Source organism: Micromys minutus (genome assembly GCF_963924665.1).
Source record: "Micromys minutus genome assembly, chromosome: 3".
Classification (NCBI taxonomy): Eukaryota; Metazoa; Chordata; class Mammalia; order Rodentia; family Muridae; genus Micromys; species Micromys minutus.
In genome coordinates, this window is record NC_137972.1 from 7,041,246 (window position 1) to 7,063,970 (window position 22,725).

The 22,725-nt window shown below is 36.2% G+C and overlaps 1 protein-coding gene across 1 annotated transcript in view; it reads right to left on the minus strand.

Annotated features, from left to right (window-relative positions):
* Window positions 1-2,366: 2,366 nt before the first annotated feature.
* The window catches only part of SLCO1B3 (solute carrier organic anion transporter family member 1B3), a gene marked incomplete at both ends in the record, with an annotated part of 52,864 nt that continues 32,505 nt past the window's right edge, over window positions 2,367-22,725 (minus strand). Inside the window, 7 exons of the mRNA XM_080914181.1 lie at window positions 2,367-2,583; window positions 4,531-4,648; window positions 9,100-9,164; window positions 13,307-13,488; window positions 19,226-19,397; window positions 20,291-20,486; window positions 21,392-21,556. Of these exons, the coding sequence (XP_080770307.1) occupies window positions 2,367-2,583; window positions 4,531-4,648; window positions 9,100-9,164; window positions 13,307-13,488; window positions 19,226-19,397; window positions 20,291-20,486; window positions 21,392-21,556 (1,115 nt within the window). The remainder of the gene's footprint in view (window positions 2,584-4,530; window positions 4,649-9,099; window positions 9,165-13,306; window positions 13,489-19,225; window positions 19,398-20,290; window positions 20,487-21,391; window positions 21,557-22,725) is intronic.

Genomic DNA, 22,725 nt, shown 5'->3' on the forward strand with positions numbered 1-22,725 from the left:
TCAGAAAATAACCCCATTAGATTGGACTATAGGCAAGTCTATAGTCTATTCTTTTGTTTATGGATTGAAGTGGAGGGCTAAGCCCATTGAGATTTGTGCTTTATCTAAGCAGGTGGTCCTGAGATACTCAAGAAAACACACTGAGCAAGCCAGAGAGAGCACAATCCAATTATTTTTCTTCATGAACACTGTTAAGTTTCTGCCTGGAGTTTTGACTCTGACTTTCCTCAATGATGTTCTACAGATGTCAACTGAAATAAACTATTTTCCCTCAAGTTGCTTTTGATCAATGTTTGTTACAGTGGCAGAAACCAAAGTAGCACAACATCTGGAAGCTACCTGATATCTCTTCACTCTGATTCCCATGTAACTACTTACAAACATAAGCTTTTCTCTCCTCCTCCTCTCCATTAGCCTTTTCCAGGAAGCCATTGAGATTTATAGCTAAGCTACCATGAGTTTTTCTTTTAAATTCTATTAAAATTCTTGAGCTTTAAAAAATTAATAATGTTGTCCCTCTGCTCACAGAAAAAGATTATGCTCCCTGACATAGCCTGTGACGTTTCCCTCAGATTTTTTTGTGTATTATCAATAAAATCTTTGTTTGGTTCCATAATGGAAGGGAAGATTACTATATGTAACTTCCACATCAGTTCTCACCTACTAACAAGGACTCACATTGAATGAGTTTGCTATACTACCTTTTGTGGGCATAGATTTATAAAAATCTACTTTACTTTAATCGGGTTTCTTAAATGCTTTTACCATCCTTCTAGTCCACCACCCACCAGAGGTTGTAAAACGGAAAGTTTAATAAAGAAAATGGGAATGTGAACCTGATTATGAATAGTTCTTTGGAGCGATTCCAATCTTCATTGCCAGAATATCAGCAGGTTCAGTTCACAAAAATCAGCAGTAGTTCAATCCACTTGCAAACACCATTAAGGAATCAGATATAACATTTTGATCCAAAAGAAACTGTTAGGCTCTGCCAGTTGACCTGAATCCACAGAAGTGGCAAGAAGCGGCCAGCATATCACAAGAAGTTCTTTGGTGCCTTTCTCTCTATGAAGTCAGTGAAAAGGACAAGGCAAACCAATTCTGCGGTGTTGTCAGTGAAGACCAGCATCAGCAAAGCCCATGGAAGATGAAAGGTGACTAGCCATTTTCCTGCTGTTATCACCATGCCTTCTGTACCTATTGACATGTCTTTCCAAACAGGGTGAACCCCATATATCTAGAAATGCAAGCCAAAATAAATAATTTTCTCCTCTGAGTTACTTTTTTGTCAGTATATTTTATTATAGTAATAGAAAGGTATTTCAATAGGTTATTTTAGTGCAAACAAAATATTTTCACATGTGACAATAAAGCAATTTCAACTTCTACCATTTACTACACTAGATGTGATTTCACCAGAAAATACAATATCCAGAGACATTTGTCTCAGAGACATTTGTCTCATTCATCCTATCTTAATTTTAGACATTTTAGACAGATAGACAGACAGAGAGAGAGAGAGAGAGAGAGAGAGAGAGAGAGAGAGAGGAGATATAGAGTATAGATGATGTAAAGATAGACAGATATGTCTCATATCCAAAACAAAAGACAAAGCACTGGTAGTTTTGAATGTTGATGTCATCTAACACCCACTGTTTGGTACACACTTATTTCAGAGAACTGAAAGGTGGAGTGAAGTCTTATTTTTTCAATGGATTTAGCTTTCTTCAGGCAATGTGTGTTTGTTCAATCCATTTGCATAGCTGTTAAAAATGCATTCTCAGCTAAGCTTTTGATAATTATAGCTTATAATTTTTCTAAATGTTGCAGTTTCATTCTCAATGTTTAATACAGCATGTGTAAAAAAATGCATGTATCATTAAACACAATTTTAAATTAATAATTTTGTATAATATATGACTGAACATGGATCCCAGAATATGCCACATCATGAAGCCACCCATTACAAAGGCTTTTGGTAGGCATGAAGCAAATGCAAATTTTGAGCTTTGAAGACACTAATTTAAAGACACCAATTTTTTCACATTCCTTTCTCCCTTTGTTCATCCTAGCCTCCTTACTTATTTTATTGAGTTATAAATGCTGAAGTGAATACTTGTTTTTCTATTGAAAACTGACCAACTTTCATTCATTAAATTTTTACAGATCACACATATTCAACTCTTTTCTTCAAATGCACAACTATACCCTAACAAGGATGTTTTTGTTTCTTTTGATATGTAGTTTGTTTTATTATAAATGCACAAGATTGTTGATTCTTTGTCATATGTAAAGTGTGAAAACAGTCAATGAAAGAACCATGAGGGTGTTTGAAAACACAGCAATAGATGTAGGTTTCTCTTTCCTTAAAGAGTTGTTTCACTGTTTTCTTCATTAGTAGGTACACAATAGTATTCATTTTTATTTACAGATTCTGGGTTTCTTCCATCTGTGAATTTACTTCCATTTTCAAATGTCTTGTTATCACTTATTTTATATTTTTTCTTCATTACATAAATTAATACAACATATAATAAAAGTGCTGGAGTTTTTAGAGATAAGTTCATACCCACATAGAAGATTCTAGAAAAAAAATGAGAGACAAATATTATTTTATATTTTGTGGTACCTCTTACAGCATGTATGTTTGTTATGCAGACCTAAATTTTTTTTAAAAAGGTGAACTTATATTTAAAACATCAAATATTATACATTGGATAATAAAGTGTCAAGATACAAATATTAAATTCTGACTAACTCTAGCTTTCTGGTAAAAGAGAGGAATATCCAGATCTTTTTCCCCAAGCGAACTCATTAAACTCAATGAAAAGAGAAGGCACAAATACATCAGGGGTTCACAGTCCCTTCACCCAGGTCCATTGATACTGAGACTCAGACATACTACTATAGAAAGTCACCATGTGCCTTATAACATGGTGATTCATTGTAGTATCCCCTTTACAGTAATATTTACATCCAACTTTCAGAGAAAAGAAAAACAAAACAGAAGTCACATTAAAAAAAAATAAAAATAATAATCATGGCCTGAAGATAATTGACAGTCTTCCAACTCAATCTTGGATATGTCAGGGTATTAAGATTATCAGGATCCGAGCATAACTACTAACAACACCATTAACTAACTCCACCATAGCACCACCCACAAGGACCAAGGCAACAACAGGACCGTGACACCAACACCAGTGGTAAGGATTTGTAGCAAGAATTCTTAATTGCGGTGTGTAGTGAAAATGGTTGGGAAGACAGATAACAGTGGTGTACAGCCTAGAATTAGAAAAGGTTGACCATCTTCCCACCTGTGCCATTTCCTATGCATAGCAATGGAAGTCTCTGTGGTTCCCCCCCCCCATCCATTATACTGTTCAATTGCATTTTAATTTTTGAGGGATCTAGATAGATGTCAATAACATCCTTCTAACTATATCATATGTCCAGTTTCTTCTATTATTATTTTGGTTTTGGGTGTTGTTTAAAATAATTTTTATTATAGAGAGTTTAAAAGTACTCTAACATTTTCTGTTACAGTTTGAGGGTTTGGGTCATGATCCAAACATATTTGTACTTCTCAGATTGTTTTCTAAGACTCTACTTTGAAGCCAGACCACTGTAGTGCATGCCTTTAATTCCAGCCCAGCACTTGGACACCAGACAGAGGTAGATGGATTTCTGTGATCTACAGAAAGAGTTCCAGGACAGCCAAGGCTACACAGAGAAAGTCTGTCTCAAAAAAAAAAAAAAAAAAAAAAAAAAAACACCAAAAGATAAACTATTTTGAGTAACATATATTTTATAATTAATCAATATTTAAACTTCTAATAAACTTTTCTAAAGAATATCACTTACACTTGCCATTTTAAATTACCATTCATTTGTCTTCTCTCCCCATGAACAGAACACTGAGTTTCCTCCTTTTCCTACTTTATGATCAGACCCTCATTTGGCCATCATGTTCTGCTTCAGAAAGCAGCGACAATAATGCATTGGGTGTGGGCAGAGTTTTGGTAAATAAAACTATTATTGAGCAAAAAGTCTGTCTGTTTTGCTCTTAGTTGTATGACTTTGAACATATTACTATCTTTGAACCTTCATGTTTTTGTATTTAATGTAAAAATATACACATACATTTACTATTGTTTCTACTAGTGTTAAAATGAGATTGCCTGATATAATTGCAAATATAAAGAATTCATTAATGCAACATTAATTACTAAATAATTATTTTATTGAAAGTAATCTATGTGAGGCTAAAGAGATTGCTGAGAGATCAAGAACACCAACTGCTGCAGCAAAGAACCTGGCTTATGTCCCCAGCACTCACATGGTGGTAAATCCAGGTCTAAAGTGTCCATGTGACCTCTATGGACACTACACACAAGTGGAGCACACACATACATGTAGACAAATGTACTCATATACATTTAAAAATTATAAAAGGAAAATCAAATAATTTAGCAATCATTATAGTCAAAAGATAAAAGCGATGAATGAAGTACATTTATGACAACTTACCCAAACAGTTTGGAGTTATATGCCCTACATGCCCCACGTGCTCCACAGCTGGTGACAGACCACCTAATACATGTTCTGTCAATGAGTGTCCCATAGTATATTGGAGCTAGAATTCCTCCTACAACAGGAAAGGAAAAGCTATCAACCTAAGACACGCATTTAAAATAAACCTAGGTGTAATATTATATTGAAACATAGTGAAGAATGAAAATCTGAAAACTTTCTAGGAAAATGTATTTGTTTCTGCTTGAATATATGCAAGAATTAATATCAATAGATTTTTTCAAAGATTGTACCATCTTTGGGTGTGTAATACCATACACATCTTTTGTCTGTCTCCATCCCTAACACATAATGAGCAAGGAATTCTGCATGCCTGTAAACTATGTTCTTACAATACAAATTAGTCAAAGTCTATTAGTGGCATATCTATAGGTCAGTTTTTTTTTTTTAATTCACCATAAGTTTCTAGATAATTAAAGTAGACTTGGAGCTTTGTGACAAGTGAATAAAAGGACTTTCCTAATCCCACTAAGGCAGAAGTGTGTCCAAGTATTTGAGCCAAAGTCAAAACAGGGGCAGGAGAGAAGATTCAACGGTTTAGAGTGCTTGCTGCTTTTGAAAGCAACAGAAAATACGTTCCAGCATCCATATCCAGAAGTTCACTGCCTGCAATTCCAGTTCCAGAGAATATGATTTGTTCTTCTTGGAGGCTCTGCAGGCAGCTGGTATATATACAGAAAATCATGCATGTAGACTTACACATGAATAAAAGTTACTGTTAAAAATACAATCAAATTTTTCAAAGATGGAAAAAAGGAAATCTAAAGATAGAACTCTTATACCAGGTGGTCTCTAGGTTAAGAATAGTTCCTTTTTGTGCCATCTGACTCCATGATTCACCATTTTCTTTCCACTGATTTTGTACTTGTTTAAATATCTTTTGGAGTAACCTGAGCAGTTCAACTTTAGGGCCCTTGTTGGTAAATTCTATTTTTGTGTTCTGATTGCATGGCCTTAGTCATGGGCCCAACCTTCAGTAAAGGGCCTTTTGTATAGTATGCAAAAGTACAGTTCAGGACTTCTCCAGAGCTGATGCATCGTGTAAAGATGCAACTGCTTCTTGCTCCTGTTTCAATCAACTGTGAAATTGACTTGGTTTTTAAACTGACCACAGATTCATAGAGTATGCTAGTAAAGGTCACATTCGGGAGCAATTTGGTTAGAATTCTGATGTATTTTGATGAGCAAATCAAATGATGATGAGAACTGAACTTTGAACTCTATAAGAGCAGGACATGAAAGCCACTGAGCTGCCACAGCCCCGTTCCCATTTCCAGCTGTCTGAGAGCAATAGGTTGACAGTGGACTGATAGTGTAGGCCAATGTTTCCAAAGGAAACTTGTCTGAGAAAATAAGTTAGAATGTCCATGTTTCAAAAAGAAACCAGGGCCATCACTTGCAAAATAAAACATGTACATCTGCAATGTATATTTTCTGTGTGCTGTTACTGGTGCAACAAAACAAATTGAATGTTTTAGATAACAAACTCAGCTATGATGGTACTGGTACAGAAATAGGCATGTGGATCAATGGAATAGAATAGAAGATCCAGAAATGAGCCCTCATGTATATGGTCACCTGATTTTTGACAAAGGAGCAGTAAACATTCAATGGAAAAAGGACAGTCTATTCAACAAATGGTGCTGGTCCAACTGGCACTCAGCATGCAAAAGAATGAAAATAGACCCTTTCTTATCTCCTTGTACAAAGCTCAAGTGTAAGTGGATCAAAGATCTCCACATTAAACCAGATACACTGAAACTATTAGATGAGAAAGTAGGGAAAACCTTAGAACACATAGGCACAGGAGAAAATTTCCTGAACAAAACACCAAAGCTCAAGCTCTAAGGTCAAAGATTAACAAATGGGACTTAATGAGATTGCAAAGTTTCTGTAAGGCTAAGGACATCATCAAGAAAACAAAACGGCAACCAACAGAATGGGAAAAGATCTTTACCAACACCACATAAGATAGAGGCCTAATATCCAAGGTGTACAAGGAACTCAAAAAGCTAGACACCAGAGAATCAAATAACCCTATTAAAAAATGGGGTACAGAGCTAAACAAAACGTTTTCAGTTGAGGAACACCGAATGGCCGAGAAACATCTGAGGAAGTGCTCGACATCCTTAGCCATCAGGGAAATGCAAATCAAAACAACCCTGAGATTTCACCTCAAACCAGTCAGATTGGCCAAGATCCAAAACTCAGATGACAGCAGATGCTGGAGAGGCTGCGGAGAAAGAGGAACACTTCTCCACTGTTGGTGGGGTTGCAAACTAATACAACCACTCTGGAAATCAGTCTGGCAATACCTCAGAAAATTGGATATAGTACTACCTGAAGACCCAGCTATTCCACTTCTGGGCATATACCCTAGAGACAGTTTAATACACAACAAAGATATATGCACCACAGTGTTCATAGCGGCTCTATTTATAATAGCCAGAAGCTAGAAGGAACCCAGATGTCCTTCAGAAGACGAATGGATACAAAAATTGTGGTACATATACACAATGGAATACTACTTAGCCACCAGAAACAATGACTTAACCAAATTCTTAAGAAAATGGCTGCATCTAGAGAATATCATCCTGAGTGAGATAACCTAGTCACAAAAGAACAGGCATAATATGCAGTCACTGATAGTGGGATGCTAACCCCAGAGGCTTGCACTCCCCCAGAAACAGCTCACAGACTGTATGAAGTCCAAGAAATAAAGAAAACAAAACAAAACAAAAAAATATTTACAAAACAAGAAAACTTTAAGTATTTCCATGTTACATTTTGTTTTCCATGTACTTTATGCTCATTGTAACTATTAAGTTTTCAAGGCATACTAGCAAACCTTGAAAAAAATCAAGTACTGACTAAAAAATATATTCATATAGTTTTATGTAAAAACTATGTTAAAATCAGAAAAAAAGTACTGACAAAAATGTGTAATTTTAAGCAAAAAATGTTTAAAATCTGTACATTTATCTCTGTTTTGTAAAATAAAGTTGTTTAAAAAAAAAGAAAGAGAAGTTGCTCTTTAAAAAAAGAAAAAAAAAAAAAAAAGAAACTCAGCTTTGGTCATTGCTAGGGTTTTACTGTTTACAGTAGCTTATTCCAGGTAACTTACTCAGTTCCATGTACTGAGAGATGTCTCACAGTGTTCCATCATGTTGTGTAGAAGAGAGTTGCCTTGAATTAGTAGTTTTGTGCTTGGTGTATGTTTTTCCTATTGAAACATTTAGTTTCGAAGAAGCCATAATTCCTAAATACGATGACAAATTGCCTTTTTCTTTATGTTTTATGATGCTACAGAAACGTTTTTTTATTTTCTTAGCTTCTCCTTTGCCTATCAGAAAGATTGGGAAGTACACTGCACATGGGTTTTGGAGGCAGATAGGTATGTAAAATCATGTGGGTTTTGGAAGTAGGGGGCTTCTGGTATATAAAGAACCTTCCATCCAGGAGATAGACAGTGAACACCAAAGAGGCCTTACTTCTCCCCCTTTTCCTCCTCTTCTCTTCCTTCTCCTTCTCACTACTTCTCTCTTTCTTGTAACTCTTCTTTTTCTTTTTTGAGTATCCAAGGCTGTGTCTTCCACACACTTCCTGAATCATTTCTTATCCACTGTTGCCAGTGAAGGCTATGTTCCTTAGCTTGAAAAGATTCCTAGGATATACCCCCAACTCCTTTGCTGAACTTCAAAATCTTTTCATCAGTGCTTGACTCAGATTAGCTCTCTGCCCTATTTCTAGGTATATAATTTTACTTTTTTTATATTTCTTCACATATAAACATTTAATGTATACAAATCCTACAATGGTTATATGAGCATTTGTGATTAACAACACATATTTAGGAGTAATTGGTTATAAGTGAGGGAGATGCTTCCCTAAATACCTATGTCCTCTGAATATTTAGAAATTTGAGATTTAGGAACCTAATCTTGACATAAAAGTCACAATTTCTTGAGTTTCGTTTTAATTAAAATGTTGTCTTCATCTAAGGTGATAGATTCTGGAGTGTGAGTTCTCCTTCCCCTTTCACATGCTTAGTTGCTCATAAAGGCTCTGGATCTTACAGTACCAGACAGTAAAAAAAAAAAAAAAAAAAATGCCTGTCAGCTTCGGTTGTGTTCTGTGCAGTCTCAAACTGACCAAATTCCCAACACTCTCAACACACAGGAGGCATTACCTAGAAATGCCATGTACGGAGATGATCCTTCGCCAGCCAGACTGAAAAAAGCACCTGTCATTGCAGTGAACAGCCGATCTCTGTGTCATACTAATAGTACAGACAAGACAATTCCTTTGTCTATCTCCAACTTTGCAATTACCTATCAAATTCTCTTTCATATCACTCTGGTTTCTTATATCATCATCTGCTCTCATTCGCTAAAATAGAAATAGTTCTTAAACCTGTAAACTTTCCTTAGAATTAAAACGCATTTACACTCTGCTTTTCAGCTTGGCATGAATATTTGTTTCCTGAATTTGATGTGTGTACCATACCTAGTGTTCGTATAACCAATGAATGAAAACCCATTGCAAGTGATTTCAATTCAGGCTGGACAATCCTGCAATAAAATAAAAGCAAATAAATAAATAAATAAATCAAATTTAAATGCATTCAAAATGATAAGTTGAGTTTAAACTTAAAATATTTGCTGATGTTATTTTTCTTTATGGTTGGATAAAAACCCTCATGAGAATAGCCCATGTATTTTAAATATATCATCCACAGCTTAAGAAGAGACAAGTTGCTGAGTAATAAGGACTTATCATGCTATGATTTCAAGAGGGTGCACAAAGTTGAAACCATTTAGCCCGGGCTGACCCTGGACTCTTAGCAATCCTCTTACTTAAGCCTCCTAAAGTGCTGAGCTTACAGATGTGAATTACCGAGCCTGGATACATTTTATGTTTTATGAGAAATACACTCATTCCAGGTTGAAGAAGTGAGGTGGCACTAAGAGTCCTTACTGTTTCAGTAAAGGACCAGCTTTCAGTTCAGTTCCCAGCACCCACACAGCACAACACAGCACAGCACAGCACATAACACAACCTCTAGTGACTTTAGCTGCAGGGGATAAAACACACTCTTCTGGCCTCTGCAGGTACCTCTCACACAGGCATGCTCATACATACAAGCATATGTACACAGAAACCAAACATAAATCTTCAAAAAGAGATATTTATAAAAAGAAATACATTCTTGGATCTAAATGTATTATAAAACATATTAATGTACTTATGAAATAATTATAAAAATATTTTGATGTTTCTGAATTTAGTGAGCTGGTGACACTCTTATTTCTGAAAAAAAAAAAAACCTCATCCATATTGATGAGAGTGAAGTCATGTGGAAAATGGGTGAGTGGGATATTACTCCTGCTTAAATGCTTTTACTGAAATACTAAACTGATGTCATATTTTACATTGCCTTAAACTACTTGATGTTTATTTGTTCAGAGGGCTAAGTAGACACATCATTTTCCCAGGTGGAAGAAAGCACTTCACCTCTCTCAACAAGAGAAAACAGTTCTTCACCTCATTCTTTGTGAGGATCCAATAGGTATTAGTGCTTTGAACTACAGTTTCCTTGAAATATGACTGATCCTTAACCCTTGCTGGAGAGATACCAATTACTGAGGACTTTAAACCGTGCATGAGAATGCTGGTTGCTCCGTCTCAGCCTCAGGGATTATGGAGGATAAGACAGGAAGATCACATGAGTGGTATAGTGTATGACCATCCTTGGCAACATAGTGGATCCCTGACTCATAAATAAATGAATAAAGTTTTTAAGGGAGCTAATACAATCAAATGGGAATTTAAAAACATCATGGGTATATATTAGGAGACAGTAAATGCAGAATGATTGGTAAAGGATGGTACTAGCTCAGCAAGGAGCACACTGCACTCATGAGACAGAAAGCTGTGCTTATAATTCTGGGGGATGGGTCTTTTTGTTTTTCATTGTGTTTTATTTATTTTGTAAGTAAGATGAAGGAAGTCAGCAGGAAGTAGAACTTGGCTTGGTCACTGAAATCTTTCTCGAACATCAGACTTATCGAGGGAGATTTGGAAAAGGAAGAGATGGTGTTTTGTCCCTGCTTGAGTTCCTGTACTTCAATGATGTTATTGTTTATAGAGTATATTTGGGTTTTGCACTAGAAACACTACAGGTAACTCAGTTGTGTAATCCATGTGCATTTTCACCCCAGGAGAGTCCTTAGCTTACATGGTAATGGAGAGAGCTTCTTGAAGGGACTGATGTTTGCTTCAGAGTGGGCTGGACACCTCCAACAACTTTTCGGGACAAAAGCAGTGATGGAATGCTGTGCACAGATAGTCACATGTATGCAGACATAGATATAGACAGCCTTGTTCATAGGCATGGACACTCAGCCCTAGCCACATTCCTGTACTCTGGCTGCATGCTATCACCAGTGTGCTTACATGTATGCACATTGGTGCACACATTATAGCATACTGTACTTATCAGTGAGTGTAATTCCTACCTTGCCTGTCATGTGGAGTACCTCAATATAGTGTACATACCTCCAAATAATAATTAAAAAAAGAACCCCAAGCATTAGATGTGTTTTCTAACTTAGCAAGATCTGCTTGGAGTAATAAGTTAAATTTAAACTCATCCTTCATTATCTTCTTTCATGATACATTGTATCAAGGGATGATTTTTAAGTGACACCTGAGAACCCAATCGAACAGGTAATTCAGGCATGTGATGCCAGACGTACTGTCTGTGAAAGATAAAGCTCTTTTTATTTCCTGGCTGATCCACATCGAAGTTATAAAACATCCCTTTCTTGGGCATTTGAGTTTAATATTTTTGTTTATCATAAGTCTATGAATTTTAAGTAGATTTTGAACAACTTAGGAATCTTTCATAAATGAGAAATGTTCTCTTTATAAATAGGCAACATTTTACATTTAATAGGACAAACTGATCATGGGAAACACCTTAATATCATATTTGGTCAGAATAGAATTTAAACAAGTGTAGCTACTATCCTCACTTAAATGACAATTACAACCTTTTCTCCAGTCTCTTGGCCTTTGGAGAGTGTTAATCAACACAGAGTTCAAAAGTATAAGCCCAGGTTATCATACTCACAATAATACATTTTTGAAGATCAACATACAAGTGTTATGTGCTTATGGTTTTAAATATGACTGTGGATAAATTAGTGAAATGGGGCTTCTAGGAACTGCTCTCTTCCTGGCCCCTCACTGCACTTGTCCCTCGGTCTTTTCAGCTCTCCCAGACAACTGACTCTGTTTTATTTCCAAATTCCTTAGCTTTTGTTCTGGTGTCATGGTTTAAAGCATGAATCCAATTCTCTCCTAAAATCTTCATCTAGCCACATTTTTTTTTAGATCATGAGATTGAACAACCTTTTTTTTTTAGATGTGCCTTTGAGATAACCATAGCTCCTATCCTGCCTTCACCTATGTTCCTGTTCCTCATAGCAAGACTTTTCTTACGTTAGGATTGTTTTAGAATTTCCAGGTGCTCATTTTAATAATAAATTGATTCATGATGGTCTTTGCTGTCATACTGTGGAATGTATGTCCACAAGAACTTATCTATTAACTTACCTTAGAATATTCTTTTAGCATAAATCTTACACAAATATTTGGCTAAAAGCTGAAGAACTCCACTCTTTTTATATATTTATTTCTTAAGCCTACACTCTATTACAAAAGATTAGATCAAAAGTTATTCTGTGGGCAAATTAAAACTTTTGAAATATTATTGCCATTTTAAAATTTTAATATAATTTATTTTTGTTAATTTATATCTGTGATTGTGTGTGTGCGTGTGTGTGTGTGTGTGTGTGTGTGTGTGTGTGTGTGTGTCTTTCTGTGTGTCTGTATATGCCCTCAGAGCTTAGAAGATGCTGTCAGACATTTGGGAGCTGGAGTTATTGGTAAGACACTTGAGGTGGGAACAGAGAATTGAACTCAGGCCTTCTGAATAAGCAGTAGGCACTGTTAATTGATAAGCCATCTCCACATTCTAGAAATATTACTAGTGACTGAAGTTTAAGCTTGTCAGGCTTCCAAATGTGTTTCTTTCATTAATATCAATAAACGATTCCTAGGGCAGAATGAACTGAGCATAAAACTTTTTCTAAACTTAAATAGAGATGCTTACAATTGAGAAAATTCCAAATAATTCTATATTTTAAGTGTCTATCAAGCGGAGACTTCACAGAATATATATTTTCTAATGAAAGAAGCATATGTAAAATTATTATTTATAGTATTTGACTAATGAAATAATCATGAAAATATATCCTCTTATAAAATTAAATTGGGAGAAGATATAAGCTTAGGTCCCAAGTGGAAGACAATAGAAGTCAATAAATAAATTCATACACAAGTAATAAAAATGTCTTAACAATTTATACATAGGATGAGGAGAAGTCTCAGTCAGTAAATTTCTTGCCTTAGGAATGTAAAGACCTATGTGTAGGTCCCCAGAATTCATCTGTCTTCTCATTTGTGATCTGACGAGTGACCAGCAGATCCTTGAAAGTTAAGAGACAGATGATCTTGCTTCCACAGTGGATGTAGAAGGAGCTTGAAGACTGATTTCAGAGATAACTATCTGAGTTCTAAATGGTTGCCCACACACGCACTCCATACAGAAATGCACATACATACACATAGTAAAAAATATACTCACTTTATCAGAATCAAGATAAAAGAAGTGCTTCCCATTGCAGTGAAAAAAGACATAATGACTTGAAAAGTTATATAAAAGTAATATTTGGTTTTGCATTTGTCTCTTGGGCATTCACCCAAACGTGCTGAGTAATTTCCCTTCTGGAAGCCAGAGTTGTTGATACAACTGCAGTCATAGAATTCCTAAAAGACAGTTTTGAAATGTTATAGAATGTGTTTGCAAAACATGAAATTGCTATAAATATATCCTCTTATATTTTTAAAAGGTTCTTCCATTCTAGCAAATGTGTTTACTGTTTTTAAAACTTCTTTTTTTTTTCTAAAATGATTTATTTTATTTCAAAAAATCCTAACCCAAACCAAGCAAACACAAACCCATGCTTCAGAAACACTGAGCTGACATTACACACAGACTACTGATTCTCTGCATTTTTAGGCATGAAAATTAAAGCCGTTTTTTTTTTTAAGATTCTTTTTTTATTTCATGTATGTGATTACACTGTAGCTGTCTTCAGACACACCCGAAGAGGGCATCGGATCCCATTACAGATGGTTGAGAGCCACCGTGTGGTTGCTGGGAATTGAACTCAGGATCTCTGGAAGATCAGTCAGTGCTCTTAACCACTGAGGCATCTCTCCAGCCCTTTAAAACTTCTAAAAGCATTATTGTTTAATAATTGAAAGACAAAATTTTATCTGTATTTATTTCTGGGCAAGAAAATAAAATTTGCTCCTAATTCCTAATCAATTTCAATATTATAAAATAATTGAATAAAATAGTGTCTGAAATTATTCATAAGTTCTTCACTCATACAAGTTTTTTTCATAATTATCTTCTCACTTTTCTTTTTATAGTACTTTTACATCCTTACTTTATTTAAAAAAATTTCTGCTCTGTGTCAGCCACGTGCCTTTGGAAAAAATTGTCCAGAGAATGAAGGTATTTGACAGTTTTATAATAATGAAATCTGAAATGAGAACCATCTATACAAATGAGTTGAGCTACACAAGCTGCAGTGGAAAGCATTTCCCATTTGGTATTGCACATCTATAATTCCAGGACTTAAGAAAATGAGGTAGAAGTATCCTGAGTTCAGAGACAAACCAATTATAGAGATTCTATCTAAAAGCCATAAAACAGTAACTGTTTGTATACCCAATGCTTGTACGAGGAACAAGGGAAAGGATATTTCTCAAGTGTGTGAGATATTAAATAGATTAACGATATGTACAACACCATAAGTAACTTCTATCCTTCGGAGTCAGCAGGTGACTAATAATAGCTCACAGTTAGCAAAGAAAGGTGTATTTTAGATGAAAAAGAAGATGTCATGTTTTGGCATATAAGAGGCATATGTGAAAAAGATGCTAGATTATCTGAGTAAGGAGCTAGCTTTGGGGAATTTGAAAACATGTAAAGATTGGACAGTCAGCAAGCATGAAGTCAGGACTGTTTCTTGAAGAGTCAAAAGTTCAGGGAACACAGAGTTAGATTCACAAAAGTCTATAAAAATTGTAAGATTTGTCTATATGATGATTTAAGATTCATCTTTATACAGATTCAATGCAATCTTCATCAAAATTCAAAATAAATTCTTCACAGACATAGAAAGCGCAATTTTCAAATTTATCTGGAGTAACAAAAACAGGATATCAAAAACCCTTCTCAAAAATAAAAGAACTTTTGTGGGAATCACTATCCTTGACCTCAAGCTCTGCTACAGAGCAACAGTGATAAAAAACAAGACTGCTTGGTATAGGAACAGAGACAGGCAGGTAAATCAATGAAATAGAATTGAAGACCCAGAAATGAACCCACACACCTATGGTCACCTGATCTTTGACAAAGAAGCCAAATCTATCCAATGGGTGGGGGGGGGGTAGTATTTTCAGCAAACACTGGCAGATGGTGTTTGGAAAAATGGAAGCTGACACATTCGTATTTCCTGTACAAAGCTCAAGTTCATGTGAGTCAAGAACCTTCTCATAAAACCAGATGTGATGAATCTAATAGAAGAGAAAGTGAGAAAGGACCTTGAACACATAGGCACTGAGGAAATTTTCCTGAATAGAACACTAATGGCTCATACTCTAAGATCAAGAATTGACAAAAGGGATCTCATAAAGTTGAGAAGCTTCTATAAGGCAAAGGGACAAAATGACAACCCCCCAGATTGTGAAAAGATCTTTACCAACCCAATATCTCATAGAGGGCTAAACTCCTAAATATACAAAGAACTCAAGAACTTAGATTCCAGAGAACCAAATAGCTATATTAAAAATGTGGCACAGAGCTAAACAGAATGCTCAAGTGAGGAATATCGAATGGCTGAGAAGCACTTAAAGAAATGTTCAACATCCTTAGTCATCAGGGAAATGCAAATAAAAACCACCTTGCTCCAGTTACAATGGCTAAGATCAAGAATTCAGGTGACTGCAGAAGCTGGCAAAGATCTGGAGAAAGAGAACTAATTCTCCATTACTAGTGTGATTGGAAGTTGCTAAAGCCACTGTGGAAAAAAGTCTGGTGATTCCTCAGAAAATTGGAGATAGTTCTACCTAAGGACACAGCTATAACATTTCTTTGCATTTACACAAAAAATGCTCCAACATATAACAAGGACACATGCTCTACAATGTTCATAGCAGCCTTATTTATAATAGCCAGAATCTGGAAACAACCCAGATGTGCCTCAACAGAAGAATTGATGTAGAAAATGTGATACATTTACACAACAGAATACTCATTTGCTATGAAAAAATAATGAATTCATGAAATTCGCAGACAAATAGATGGAAAATATCATCCTGAGTGAGGTAACCCAGTCACCAAAAACAAAAACAAAAAACAAAAAAATCCTACACATGGTATGTACTTATTGATAAGTAGATATTAGCCAAAACAAGAAGCTCATAATACTCATAATACAATTCAGAGACCATATAAAACCAGGGAGAAAAAGACCATAGCAAAGTGTGGATGCTAAGGTCTTACTAATAATGCAGAAGAAAATGATCATGGGAGGGAGAGAAGAGGGGAAGTGAAAAAGGGGAACCAGTTCACATATGGGTGGAGATGGGGAGAAGAACAGAGGGTCAGGAATTCGAAAGTAGGAGAGTAGCAGTTGGGGAGAGGGAGCTGGTGTAGCCACTAGAAAGTCCCAGATTCCAGGGATGCAAGAGTTTCCCAGAGCCCAACAGGGAGAACATTAGCTGAAATGCCAAAGGGAAGATAGGACATGTAGAGACCATAACCAATGGATAAACACGACCCCAGTTTAGGGATGAAACCACTCACCCACCTCAAAATTATCAATCCAGAATTCCTCCTGTCAAAAGGAAATTCTGAGACAAAGAACAGAATAGAGACTGAAGGGAAGGCCAGAGACTGCCCCACCCTTAGTGGGGATCCATCCCATCTGCAGATACCAAACTCAGACAATTATTGCTGAGGCCAAGAAGTGCTTGCTGACAGGAGCCTGGTACAGCTATTCCCTGAGAGTCCTTGCCAGATTTTGAGCAATACACAGCCAATCATAGGACTGAGCAGGGTGGGGATACCCCAATAGAGAAGTTAAGGCAATGTCTGAAGGAGCTGAAGGGGTCTGTGGAAGAACAACAATATCAACCAACCACATCCCCCAAAAAATGCAGGGACTAAATTACCAAAGAGTACACATGAAGAGACTCAAGGCTCCTGAATATGTAGAAGAGGATTTCCTTATTGGGCATCACTGGGAGGGGAGCCCTTTGGTTCTATGGAGGCTCGATTATACAGTGTAGGGGAATCCTAGGGAACTGAGACAGGAGTGGGTAGAGGGTGGGAGGGCACCGGGCACACTCATAAAGGCAGGGGAATAGGGGAGAGGGTATAGAGTAGTTGTGGAGGGGAAACTGGGAAGGGGAATAAAAATTTTAAGATAAATAAATAAATAAATAAATAAATAAATAAATAAAATTACCAATAAAAATTTCAAAACAGAAATTAAAAACAAAACTCTGAAAATATATTGATCTCAGCATTTGATGTATAATTATCCATTATGACAGGTAGACGCTTGTATTATAAAAGTTTTCAAAACCCTAACTACATCCTGGTTCCAAAGGGCAATATTCTCCTGACAAAATTTCCCTGTAATGAGTAAAAAGTGTCCTTTCTTATCTTTTTTGATAACTTTTGGTTGAAAATCTACTTTATTCGATATTAGAATGGTCACTCCTGATTACTTCTTGGGGCTGTTTGCTTGGAAGGTTTTTTCCAACCTTTTACTCTGAGATAGTGTCTGTCTTTGTCTCTGAGAAGGGTTTCCTGTATGCAGCAAAATGCTGGATTCTGTTTTTGTATCCAGTCTGATAGCCTATATCTTTTTATTGGGTAATTAAGTCCATTTATATTAACAGATATTAAAGAATGGTGGTTGCTGTTTCCTGTAATTTTTGCTTTTAGAGGTAGAATTGTGCCTGTGAATTTTTCTTTTGGTTTTCTTGCTTAGGAGTTTTCTTGTTTTTACTAGGATGTAGTTTCCCTCTTTGTATTGGGTTTTCCATTTATAATTCATTGTAGTGCTGGGTTTGTGGTCAGATATTGTGTAAATTTAGTTTTGTCTTGGAATATCTTGGTCTCTCCATCTATGGTGATTGAGAGATTTGCTGGTTATAGCAGCTTGGGCTGACACTTGTGTTCTCTTAGGGTCTGGATGATGTCTGTCTAGGATTTTCTAGCTTTCATAGTCTCTGTTGAGAAGTTGGTGTGATTCTGATTGGTCTGCCTTTATATATTACATGAGCCTTTTCCCTTGCTGCTTTTAGTATTCTTTCTTTGCTTTGGGTACTTGGAGTTTAGACTATTATGTGTCGGGAGGAATTTTTTTCTGTTCTACTCTATTTGGCGTTTGGTAGGCTTATTTTATCTTCATGGTCATCTCATTCTTAAGGGTAGGGGAGTTTTCTTCTACAATTTTGTTGAGGATATTTACTGTGCCTCTTAGTTGATATTCTTCTCCCTCTTCTATTCCTATTATCCTTAGGTTTTGTCTTCTCATCATGTCCTGGATCTCCTGGATATTTTGGGTTAGGAACTTTTTGGTTTTTGCATCTTCTCTGACTGTTTTGTCTATGTTTTCCATGTTGTCTTCGGGCCCCGAGATTCTCTCTTCTATCTCTTGTAGTCTGTTGGAGATGCTTGCATCTGTGACTACTCATTTGTTTTTTAGGTTTTCTACGTCCAGGGTTGTCTCTTTTAGTGTTTTCTTTATTGTTTCCGTTTCCATTTTAAATTCCTTCTTCAATTCCTTCATCTATTTGACTCTTCTTTCCTCTAGTTCTTTGATTTCTTTGAGTGTTTTTCTTGTTTCCTCTTTAAAAGCTTCTATTTCTTTATGCTTTTCCTCCTGTTCTTGTTTAAGGATCTCTATCATCATCTTGAGGTAGGATTTTGAGTCTGAGTCTTCTTTTTCTGGAGTGTTTGGCATTCTGCTGTTTGCTGTGATGAGAGAGCTGGGTTCTGGTGTTGCCAGGTTGTCTTGGTTTTCCACTTTCCCCTTGCCATCTTGTTGTCTGTTATACATGGTCTTGTTGTCAGTGATTGGTTCCCATCTCTCCCATGTACCTTGCCTGTGTCCCTGGATCTCCACTGTTCCTGGTGGCAGATCCAAAGGGCAATATTCTAACTCTCAAAAAATGAAAAAATGGAAGTGAAGTAATCTTCAAATTGAATTCAGGGACAGAAAAATTTGATGGTTTCAAGCAAAATTTCATACAAACTTTTGCTAACCTCCCAGTGTCAACAACTGTAAATTATATAGAAACCTATTTTTCTATCTTTACTGGAGACTTTAGCTCTACAAAAATGTGATAAGCAAGCGTGAAATTGATTGTGAGAATATGAACAAGAAGTGAGGAAATGAAAACTGATACTCACTGTATTATTCGGTTTCTTATCAGGACGAAATGATTTGCATCCTGCCAGACAAGGTGAAATGTAAGTCACTCCATCTTTCCCACAGATGGGCTCCCATTGATTTTTATCACAACTGCAGTTGGAGTTGCAGTAAGAAAGTGGCACATCTATGTGAGAGTCCACTGGGTTCATTCTGGAGATATATGGTAGATAGAGATATGTCAAAGAGAGACAGAGATGGTGGAACAAGGAAGTGTGGAAGGAAGGGAAGGGAAGGGAAAAGAAGAAAAAGGAAGGAAAGAGAAGGGAGAAGAAGAAAAAGGGTCATGCATGAGTCAGAAAACTCTGATACTGGAGAAAACTAATTAGAGACCTGTGCATGTTATAGATGTGAGAGCCTTGTTCAATTTCTAGCTATAGTCAGATGATAAGGGTCTGCACAGCTTTAGAAAAATGAAGTGCCAGGAAGACTTATATTGTGTGATAAGAGTAGAAAAGAAAGGGTAGATTACACCTGGGGTTATCAGGATATCTAATTACAATGGAGTGTAGCAGGGTCAGTTTACAGAGAATGAAAACCAAGTTCAGAGAAAGGAGCTGGTCTCTTGTACAGGTATTTGTCTACATGAATGCTAGATAAAGCTTATTCAGCCATGGCTGTGAAAAGTTGCCTACATACACACTCACAACCTTGCCAAGATCACTGTGGGTAAGACGAAGAGTTTTGGAATCTAAAATGTCAAATTTAAGTCATGAGAGTCAGTGAGGTAATATCTGGGCCTTGCTGGTTTTGAAAAAGGTCTTTTCTGTCCAGAAGGAACAGAGATGACCATGACCGAAATTCAGTTGCACATTGAGAGTACTCTAAAAATAATGTGATTATCAGCACCTTGTTTTTCTTTAAATGAGAAATAAAAACTGTTCCCGGGAGATCTTAAACAGTGATTGTTTAGGAGATTTATAAATCATGATCCTTACTAACTGAACATTTTGGGGAAACTTGTTTTCAGCCTACTCTTCTCTCACATAGGATTCTGATTGGAGGTAACACATCATTCGGTTGGTAAAATAATATATTATACAAACCCATCGTAGGTCAAGGTTAGGCCAGCAAATGGCTTGCTTTCACAGATTAGAAGAAAATAGAATATCTGAAACACATAGGCCATTAAGGTGGTGAAAAATACAAACTTGGTGATTCCAACCAGGGTCATTTTGAATTTTTTAATGATATATCCTCCTAAAAACATTCCAGATGCCATAGTAGGTATAGTTATAATTCCTGGAAATAAGAGGAAAACATTGTAATTAAGTAAAAAGAAACTTCTCTGTTATCTTGACATATGAAATATGCTGTGCCTGTATCAACCCTTCAATTCTATTGCTTCTAAACTAGAAATGGATGGCCAGAATGGTAATGGAAGGCCATGCTCAGTGTGGAAATGACAGAAATAATGTCTCTTGCCAAAAAGAAGGACCTGGCTTCCTAGTAACAGACGTCAGACTTTGCCATTGAATAGATATATTTTATGAGGGAAACCTGACCCCATAAAACAATAATAATGCACCAAGCCTTCCACTCTAAAATCTTTTTTTAAGTTTCTTATTATTTACTTTAAATGTATGCGTATGTATGGTATGTGTGTGTCTTCATGGGTGAGGTGTATGTGGGTGCAACTATCCAGGGTACATCCTCTGAGGGGTACCACCTGTCAGGTCCAAAGGGAATTCTATTCCAACAAACTCCAAAAGGCCAGCCAAATATCCAAGAAAAGTCCTCAACCTGGATTATAGGAAGATTTCTGCTGATTAGATTAAACACCAGTATTCTTTAGAAACTTGCAGTTCCTCTCTACCAAAGCAGTCATTGCCCTTATCACTGGCAGAAAGAAGGTATTTTCATTAGCATGCCGGAGCTCATGCTGGTCTCCAGGCTCCCTCTGTATTACAGGTACCTATTTAACATCACCAATTTCATGCTTGTCTGAGCGTTTCTGACCCCCCCCCCATAAACTTCCTCCAGCTCATTGGCTGACCTCCTTCTTTCTCTTTCTGCTCTGGACCCTTCCCTGTGCCTCTGGTCACTCTGTCACTAATATCAACAATAAAAATTTGCCCCTTTAAACAGATCATGGAGTATTCATGTGCTCAGTTTATAGATCATCTGTGAAGCAAACCATGTCTTACCTAACAGAATGTTGGCCTGAGATGCCGACTGGCCAAACTGTTGCTCTATAAACTTGAACAGGTAACTGAAGGAGCCAATGAAGCTGCTGATTTGTAGCAATGTCAGTATCAAGAATATAACATATAGGTCATTGGTAAGGATGCTTTTCAGAGACCATAGAAAACCTTAAAATAACAAGAGTGAGGAAAACACTGTTAAACAACTTAAAGATTTCTTTCATCCTAATCTGCTTATTAAATGTTGATTTTAAATTACATAATGCATAGAACAGAGTGCACTCTGAAATCTTGCTATAAACAGATTCATTAATATATATTAAATATTTTCCATAATTATATTATGTATTTGGTTACTTGTGGTCATAGTTGTTTTTTGTCCTTTCTGTTTTGTTACTTGCTTTTTTCAACAAATATTTGGCAGTTCTTCACAATCTTGGTTTTTTTTACCCCATTCAATCTATTTACCTGTACATTCAGCAAATACTTGGTTTTAAATCAGATACCAGGAAGTATGCTGAAACATGAAACACGAATTCTGTATGTGATGTTTCTTACTAGCATTTAATAATGTAATTTTCATGTTAATTAAGCAATTTATTAAGTGAATATTTAAATAATTGATGACCATAGGATTAAGAACTCTAATGTTCAAAAATTATAAGTGTGAATTTACCATGAGGATTCTAACATTTTATTTTTTTTTAGAATACAGCTTTTATATGAAACACTGCCTCAGCAAATATATCAGCCATCTGCCTAAAACATTGCTTCAGCAAATACAACTAGTTGCAGGAATAAAAACAGAACAATACCATGATTTTTGGTGCCTATCAACGCACTGAAGTTATCTTTTCATGTCCAATATCATAGTACTAATCTTGTTGAAAACTGAAATATCCTTGATTATAAACCAAACAACATAGTTGGCTCCAGCATGGGATTGTCCTTGGGTTGGGGTGATAGAGTGAAGAAACTAAGCAAATGAAGAAATCAAACAAACGAAAAGAGAAATGTCTTGTGCATCCAATTTTAATATTCACTGAAACAGGGAACTTGCCCGTTGGCTCAGAAGAAAACCTGAAATGTTTTCAAGGGGTTATATTTTTGATGCAGTTAGTTGTGGTGTTGTTGTGACAAAAACAATTCTGGGAAGGGGGTATTGTGTCTGTCGGTTTCAGGGTACACAGCATCACTATAGAGAAGTCATGATAATGGCTGAACAGCCAGGAAGAAGATTTTTTATTTGTACTCAGCTTGCTTTCTCCTTTTTATTCAGTTTAAAATTCCAGAAAATCAAATGGTTATTACTCATATTCATTTGGGATCTTACTATT